The sequence below is a fragment of the Nicotiana tomentosiformis genome, chromosome 1 (assembly GCF_000390325.3).
Source record: "Nicotiana tomentosiformis chromosome 1, ASM39032v3, whole genome shotgun sequence".
Classification (NCBI taxonomy): Eukaryota; Viridiplantae; Streptophyta; class Magnoliopsida; order Solanales; family Solanaceae; genus Nicotiana; species Nicotiana tomentosiformis.
In genome coordinates this window covers 112751401-112760547 of record NC_090812.1, presented here as the reverse complement: position 1 = coordinate 112760547, position 9147 = coordinate 112751401, and the positions used below count along the sequence as shown (strand labels likewise).

General features: G+C 36.5%; 1 protein-coding gene across 1 annotated transcript; it reads right to left on the bottom strand.

Moving 5' to 3' along the window:
- Positions 1–5473: 5473 nt before the first annotated feature.
- LOC104084763 (GDSL esterase/lipase At4g28780-like) lies at positions 5474–8927 on the bottom strand. The gene is made up of 5 exons (XM_009588715.4): positions 8609–8927; positions 7987–8114; positions 7201–7443; positions 6088–6340; positions 5474–5788 (listed from the first exon to the last, which is right to left on the bottom strand). Exons 1-5 carry the CDS (start codon positions 8856–8858, stop codon positions 5559–5561), a joined length of 1104 nt encoding a protein of 367 aa, XP_009587010.1. The 5' UTR covers positions 8859–8927; the 3' UTR covers positions 5474–5558.
- Positions 8928–9147: the final 220 nt, after the last annotated feature.

Below are 9147 nucleotides of genomic sequence, written 5' to 3'. Positions count from 1 at the left end.
TTCAAGGGTTGGAATACTGTGTGGAGCATGATCTTCACCCTCTCATAATGGAGACTGATTCATTGGTGATGAATAAGGCGATAGAAGGGGAATGGGATCCTCCTTGGGTAATTGCACAGGATTTGAAGAAAATTATAGGGTTGAAGGACAACTTCAATGTGATCTTTCAACATGTGTTCAGAGAAGGCAACTCAGTAGCAGATTTTATAGCTAACATTATCTTCTCTTTTGCAGGTACATCTGAGTTTCATTCATTCTCTGAACTTCCTAGTGCAGGGAAGAGGTTGATCAATCTAGACAAATCTCAATCACTTAACCTTAGGGTTAGGATAGCAAAGAGAAGAACCCCAGACTGATGGCTTCACAGGATTGGACTCTACACAAACCTGCATGTTTCTTTGTCTCATTCAGTATGCTATTAAGGTACTTTCCAATGGTATTAGCATAGTCTCATGCTCATTCTTGAGGTACTTTGATAGTGTACAGAAAAAATGCGATAAGAAGATGTGGGATGGTATAATTTATCCTACTTCTGATATGTCCAAATGCTAAGGAAAATGCTGAACCCATCATATGGTATTTTTGGAGATTGTTGAATCATTTCTTAGTGGTATTAGCATGCTTTAATATTCAATCTGAGGATGGTTTAGCAATGTTTAGAATGATGTCTACATTAAATGTTCTAGTAGGGAAGGATCTGAGCTTACAAGATCACAAAAAGGCACAATTTCAAAGCTTGGCCTTTGCCTTGCAAAGCCTGCTTAAAGCCAGCTCATTCCTGGCTTTTGCCTTGCAAAGCTTGCCTAAAGCCAGCTCAAGCCTGGCCTTTGCCCTGCAAATCCTGCCTAAAGCCAACTCAAGCCTGGCTTTTGCCTTGCAAAGCCTGCCTAAAGCCAGGCTCCTCTTCTACACATTAATTTTGATGAGTGAGCACATGATTAATACTTGGACAAAATTAGTCCACTGCATATGGAGATCATATAGTAGCTACACTTGGAAGACTATGTTGGCTTCAACTCTATGGTGGAGATATTTGGAATTCATTTTAGCCTATGGACAGTATACCCTGGTGCCTGGTGAGAGCTTGATAGGTGCTTCTTGGCATTTTTCAATGACAATTAGATTCACATACACTAATAGGAGAAGGAATCATTCAACTTATCATGTTGTAATAGCTAATTCATTAGATTTTAGCTTTTTTATCTTTTTAATAGCTAGTCGCTTCATGCAACTTCTATTTTGGTTTGGACATCTTGTAAGCTTTGGACCTATTTTGGAATTTTATTAATATATTAACCACTAGGCAAGTGTTGCCGAGTGGTATAGTTGCTTAAAATAAAAGCAATAAATTGGAGTAATATCGAGAAGGTCGCATCATAGAAGCAAAGCCAAAAAGGGAAACTACCATAATTTGAGATATTTTTGAGTATAATCATCTAATACAATAGATTTGGCTCAGCTAATCCAAATTTACTATGCATAGGATCTATTTGTAGGAAATAAGAGCAAAAAATGTTAAAAATAAGACTACAATAATAATGTCAGCAGAAATACACGAATGGGCTTAAGTCGTTCTAGACACTGTTCTGAGAAATTATTTTAGCAATGTAAAATGTTTCTCGAGGAATTAATTAAGCCTACCTCTAAGTTTAGAGGATACATGAATCAGCAAAATATTATACAAACCCGATTGGAGTGTGAGTAGCGGGAGTATGGGCTCCTCCCCTAGCCTGAGAGACGACTGGTGCCATAGGGAACACGCCGGCCTGGGACATACTCTCCATAATACCAACCAGGCGGACTAGGGCATCCTGAAGTACCGAGATAGCAATGAACCCTCTCGGACCTGAGCTGGTCCAACCGGCACAATCTAAACAGGGATCTTCTCATCCTCTTCGATCTGAGGCTCTGCGATAACTGTTGTTGCACGTGCTCTAGGCTGAGCTCTGGCTCTACCTCGGCCCCGGCCTCTACCCCTGGTAATGACTGCAGCCTGGGGCTCCGACTCTTGATCAGCTACTGATGTGGTATGCATCCTCACTATCTATGAGAGAATAAAAATAGAATAATTCAGACTCAATGATAAAATAAAGTCGCACGATAGAGAAAGAAAAAAGGTGAAATTTCCTAAAGCCTTATAGCCTCTAGAAGATAAGTATAGACGTCTATGTACCGATCCTCAAGACTCTACGAAGCTTGCTTATGACTCGTGAGACCTAAGCAACCTAGTGCTCTTATACCAACTTGTCACGGCCCAAAGTTCCAACCAAACGGGGTCATGATGGCGCCTAACACCGCTTGCTAGGCAACACAACACAACAAGATAATACAAAAAGAAAAACAATAAATATATGATAATTGATCCATAACATAATGTAAACCGTCCCAAGATTTGGTGTCACGAGCACATGAGCGTCTAGATCCAGCTAAATAGAAGTTTCTGAAGGAAATATAACACTATCCAAAATAACATGGAAACAATATAGAAAAATTAAGAAAATGACCCTAGGCCGTACGAATGAGGTGTAGCTCTACCTCCAATCACTATATGGTATCCGCTAGGTGCCTCTTAGGACAACACTGGCACCACAATCAAAATCTTCATAAGAAGTGTAGAAGTGTAGTATGAGTATAACCGACCCAATGTACTCAGTAAGTGTCAATACTAACCCCGACGAGGTAGTACAACTCTAAAACAAGACACCTACTAAAAACTTGTGCATATATATATATATATATATATATATATATAGCCACGCAAAAAACAAATAGAGCATCAAAAGTAACAATAGGGTAGGGACATGTAGAAAATGGGAAACCAGTGGAAACAAAAAGTATGAATCACTAAGAAAACCTCTTCCAAAATAAATACCGAAACCATCAACTCAAGTTCACAACTCAAATATCAAATCAAGCAACAAAGTCAACAAATTGCACGACATCACCCTTCGTGCTTTTACTCTCATACTCACCATATATCATAAATACAAGTGCACGACATCACCATTCGTACTTTTACTCTCATCCTCACCATGTAGTATAATTAAAGCATGTGCACGGCATCACCTTTCGTGTTGTTACTCTCATCCTCATATGATAATAATAATATAGCAAGCAAGTGCACGGTATCACCTTTCATGCTTTAGCCTCGCGTTCACTCTAAAAATGACATCAATATGCAAACAAGGCACGACAACACCCTTCGTACTTTTTACTCTTCCTCACCAAGCATTCACAATAACACAATACCAAGTAAGGTGGGAAGCAATTCAACTTCAACAATAAAATCGAAATCCGCTCATCATATGAGAATTTTTCAAAATTAGGGTCAACAACCAATCACAAGTTCCACATTCTCAACACCCAATATATTAACAATTCAATATAATAAATAACTTGAAAGCAACTAGTCAAGGAGTGAGTAATCCATCTAAGGCATGGAAGGCATAGTAAAAGAAATAATATGGTACAATTAAAATAATTATTTCACCCACATGCTTATCTTAATGGCCAACACATATGCACTCGTCACCTCGTATATACCCCCCCCCAACACATAGTTCACATAGAAAATAGGCTGGATTCTACCTTAATTCTCTCAAATCAAGGTAACCCATGATACTTACCTCTTTCAGCAATAAAATCACAACCAACAATGGCTTTTCTTTTGGAACAAGCATCCAAGCCAACCAAATCTAGCCAATTATCGATCAAACAATCCAAAATAAGCTTTAGAAACTACCCATGAATGAAAAAGGTTCAAATTTGATTAGTTTTGAAAAACGTCAACAAAAATCAACCCCGAACCCACTTGGTCAAAATCTGAGATTCGGACTAAATACCGATTACCCATTCACCCTCGATCCCGGTTATGTGATTTGTTTTGAAATCCTACCTCAATTTGAGGTCTAAATCTCAATTTCACAAAATACTTAAATTGTACCCCAAATCCCCAATTTCTACCTTAAAATTCATGGATTTGATGATGAAATTCATGGGAAAGTAGTTGAAATTGATTGAAAGCTAGTTATAATTGCTTACCAATGAATTTGGGAAGAAGATCTTCTTCAAAAATTGCCTTTAGAGTATTTAGGGTTGAAAATGGTGTAAAATTAGCTAAGTCCCGACTTTTTCATCTTTTACCCAGCCGCAGACGTTGCAATTGCGAAACACTGATCGCAAATGCGATTAGTGCATCCGACCCACAGAAGTCACAAGTGCGACATATCACTCGCAAATGCAAGCAATGCAAGCAAACGCGAAATTGTTCTCACTATGTACTCTGTCGCAAATACGGTTTTGAGATTGCAAATGCGATCCTAGCTACGTTCGCAAAAGCGAACTTTACTTCGCAAATGCGAAGTGCCATCCCCAACCCATGTTTGCATTTGCGAGCCTGACATCGCAAATGCGTGGCTCGTAATTGCGATCAGGATCTCGTAAATGCGAGACATGCAACTTTGCATCAGCAACTACCGAGCACCAACAATTCCCAATCAATCCGCAATGCATCCGAAACTCACCCGAGCCCCTTGGGCTCCAAACCGAACATGAACACAAGTGTAATAACATCATACAAACTCGCTCGTTAACTCAAACCATCAAAATAACATCAAATAACAAGAATCGGTCATCAAAACTCAAGATTTCAACTTAAAACTCATTTTTCACAATCTTTCACATAATGCACTGAAATGCGCTAGAGTGACCTGGGACCCTAACCAAACATGCGTCCGTGTTCAAAAATATCATAAGAAACTACCGGAATCGTCAAAACACCGATTCGAGGTCGTTTACCAAAAACGTTGACCGTGGTCTACTCAACAACAACAACAAGAACAACCTAGTAAAATCCCACAGGTGATCAACTCAAACCTCATTTTAAGTCAAAAAACACTTTTTCTTTAAATTTCAAATAAAAGCTTTTCGAAAACGACACGGACCACACACACAAGTCATATAACATCAAATGAAGTTATGAGAGGTCTCGAAACACAGAAATTAAGGCTAGTACTCAAAATGACCTATCGGTTCGTCATAGATTCATGTATATTTTCTTGATTAAAGTAATGCCATTTGATATTTTATAAAGATTATTAAGTTTCACCATTCTCTACTTGGGTCGAATTTTTAATTAGATTGTTTATGTCTCACAATATATAACCGTGAAATTCTTTACACTAAAGGGACCTTATCTTCCCCAACACACTCCTTAGTGGTATCACTAAAGCACTACTAAAAATCAGTTGCTTGCTGACACAACAGTACCGCCGGACTTTTCCGGTCATGCACTTAAACAAGAAATAATGTCGAACAAAACCAAGTAAAGCTGCTGTATATATTAGTAATTAACAAAATACACTTGCCATATCCTTTTCTCGCTCGGGTTATATATTTAACAAAGTTGCAGAATTAAAGATGGAAGAGAGTCGAACTAGCACTTTGAGCCCGTATAGAGTACACAGAAAACACATTAACGGTAAAATGTAAGACAACGTAGACCATTGCATAATACATATTGTTTCATTGTTATCAAACATTAGAGTAGTACATATATACTACACAGAATCGATGGCCATAATGGTGCTTAAATTCATAGGTGTGATGTACTTGTCAGAACCAGAATAAATTGTTTTAACAATGATCTTATTCGCCTTTTCCGATGGATGGAAAGGATCCCAAAACGCATATTCTTCTCTGTTGGGGCATAAATTTGATGCAGCTGTGCATAGTCCAATTCCATTGAAAGGACCTTGTCCACAACATGCTATCTTTGATGTAACAAAACCTGTTCAACATATTATATAATTTTTCCGTATAAACTTTGTTGATTAGTTAATTTAATTTGCTTAAAAGATTATCGTAATTTGTTTTGGTTTACATGAAGGATAATCATTAAAGTGTTTAATTTCTATATAGACTGACAATATATATTTTATTTTATATTGGCATTGCATTTTAATCTCTTGTGACATTTTTGTTTTTTTTTAAATGTCTTGTGACATGTTAGTTACGATTTTTATCTAGTTAGTAATAATTATCATAAAGATCTAAGTGTAACTACTTGTTGATAGTTTATAAGCATACCGAAGGCTTTGGGATTGTTGATGAAGTCGTTCTGCATTTCCATGGCATTAACAGCAACAAAGATATCAGAGCCAAGTTCTTGATTGAGACGTTTAATCATTTGGACAAGGAGTGGATTGAAAGCTGCTGCGGCTTGCTGAGGTTCCTTTGCACAATCCCCATTTGAGCTCCTCATTGCTAGCTCAGCTGGGACACAACCCAATGGTCCAGTTCCTGTCACTAGCACTCTTCGAGCTCCCAGATCATCTAGTCTCTGCACATAATTATTCAATGGTTCTAGTTGCTCAACAATTTCTACTTCATTATCAAGAAGAAGAAAGAAAAAGAAAAGCCCATTTTCCTCTCCCCTTTTTGGCTTAGAGAACGAGTTCAAAATGACTATATATGTCTAATGGTGGATATTTTGAGTTAAGTTTTGTACATAAATAATTTACACTATCATATAACACTACAAAAAAAATTGAAATTAGCTACGAACGTCGTTGTTAATCTGTCACTAACAGAATTTCTTGATAATCTTTTACTAATCCGTCGCTAAATGAGATTAGCGACGGATTTTTCTGTTTAGCTACAGAATTTGTCCGTCGCTAAAACCTGATTTTTTAGTAGTGTAAGTTATATACACCAAGGTAACGAATTTTTTAGACTGTCATGTTATTCAAAGGAAATCTGCAGGTACACCTCTTAAGATGTGATATAGTTGTGAAAATAAGATTTGCTACAACATAAAGGTGATATGATATCGTAAATTTTTTTTACATTAATGGTGTATATTACTTAAACTCATATACAATAATAATTAATTTGGTAACTGTTTATAACCAACATGATCTAATAACATGGAAAATAGAGTAACCAGCTATAGCATGTTAAACTATACTAATAGTGTATATAATTTGAACTCTCAAATTTTAGGTAATAAAAAATGAGGAAAGAACTCTAGTTCATTACTCAATCTTTTACGTTACAAAAGAGTAAAAGACAGATCCTTGGTAAAAAGCTGAAATGGAAGGTAGTCAAAATTGACTTAAACTTACGAAAACAATTAAGTCAAAAGTTGCCCAATAATTGCCATTTGGCACTGGTTCTGTCTTATAGTAATTAATTCATTACCTTCAAGATCTTGCGGTACTCTGTGACAAGGTAACGAGAGTAATCCTGAATGTTGTATTGAATACGTCTGGCGGAAACTGGTGTGAGGAAGTAGTTGTTGACATAGTCATTGCCACCCAAAGTGATGAGGATAAGCGCATTATTTACTAGCCTCTGAGTTTGTTCTGCTCCTATTAGAGCACTCACCCGCTGCTGGTACTCTTGAAACAACTCTAGTTGCCTCGGCATTCTTATTATATTTGCCTAATTATATATATAAGCAAACCCCAATTAGAGTTACTTTAACCAAATTAAGAGCAAATACAAATTAACTAAACACGTTAATTAACTAGGTTCAATGGTTTGCAAGATTTAAAAATGTGTGTCAACCATATTAAAATTGGAAGCTGATAATTTGGGGGAGTGGTCTTTCTCATGTTGCCTCTTCAATATCTAACTTCACGGGAAAAAAAGGGTTGGAAAACACTCCATTAATTACAGGAAGAAATATCTATCTTGATCAGTCTTTAAAGAATTTAACTTTTATATAAAATATTCTTTACATAATTAGATCATCTAAAGATAACTATAATAAAATAAAGCAGACAACTGATTATAACATTTTGCTTTGGCCGTGTACATTAGTTAAATTTGCTTTTAAAACCGTATAACCACTTTCCCGTTTATTGATCCCAAGGCTCCCCTTAACTTACGATAGAGAGTGTCAATTCTGCTATGCTCTTAATGAGTTTTCCCTCAAAAGCCAAAAAGGACTTGAAAAATAACATTCAGAATATTTGGACTTACAAACTGAATCCCAGTATCATTAAGAATTCCGATTCCAGCTGAAGCAAAATTTGCTCCCACCAGCAACTTATCTCCTGTAAGCGCAGGGTCCAAGTACGGCAATGTTGGCTCAGCACCAAGCTGTTGGCCTATCCATTCACATTTCCATAATAAAAAAAAATAGTAAAAGATTTAGAGCCCGTCTGGAAAACTGATAATAAACAGTTGATATGTTTTGGCAAAAAAATACTGATCTGACCAAAATATCCTTAAATTTTTAACAATAATTATAAATCTAAAAGTATTTTTATATAAAAAAAAGAAGAATGATATGGAATGGAGTGGAAGTTCAGGTTTTGAAAGGTATATTGAGAATAAAAAAAATATTAAGAATAAATAGTAAAAAACTTGGTGAAACCAAAAATGCTTGTGAGCTAAAAAAAAATCATAAATTGGGTTGACCAACTTATGGGTTAATTTGATTGTTTTTAGTTTATTAACACTTGACGTATAAGTATTATGTGTTTATCAAACTCGCAAATAAGTCAAAATATACTTATAAACCAGTTTGACCAGGTTATAAGTTTAGCAGTTACTTTCACACAAAGACAAATTAAAAAAAGAAATGAAGTCTGACACTCACTTATAAGATCAGGAATGTTCAAGCCATTGGAAAAACGGCCAGTAGGACGGTGAGTGGGATAATCAACGCCATAAGGTGGAGAATCAGCTCGTGCAGAAGTTGCCAAATAGTTATTGTTGCCATTGTCAACAAGAGAGTCACCAAACACAAAGAAAGCACGAGCAGCACCCTCAGTGTATGTTACAAAAGTTGCAGTACTAACCATGGCTAAGAAAATAGCCAAGGTGGTAGCAAAACCTAAGTTAGCCATTGGGAACTACTACTTGAAAGTGTATGTGTGTGTATGTGTGTGTATGTGTGTTTGGGAAATGCTTAATGCAAATGAATGAAGTACTGAGGCATTTATTTATACAGGTGGTATTGGATTGTTTTTCCCGTTGTTGGTTGAAGCATAATAAATAGGTAGCTTTCCAAAAGCATGAGAGTGAGTAAACTCTGGGGCTAACTGGGCAAAAGAACAAGCTTTAACAACTGCTTTTACGACCTTCTTTGGAGTAATTACTTCATGTCTAGTCTGTACCATGCCATTGACAATTGAG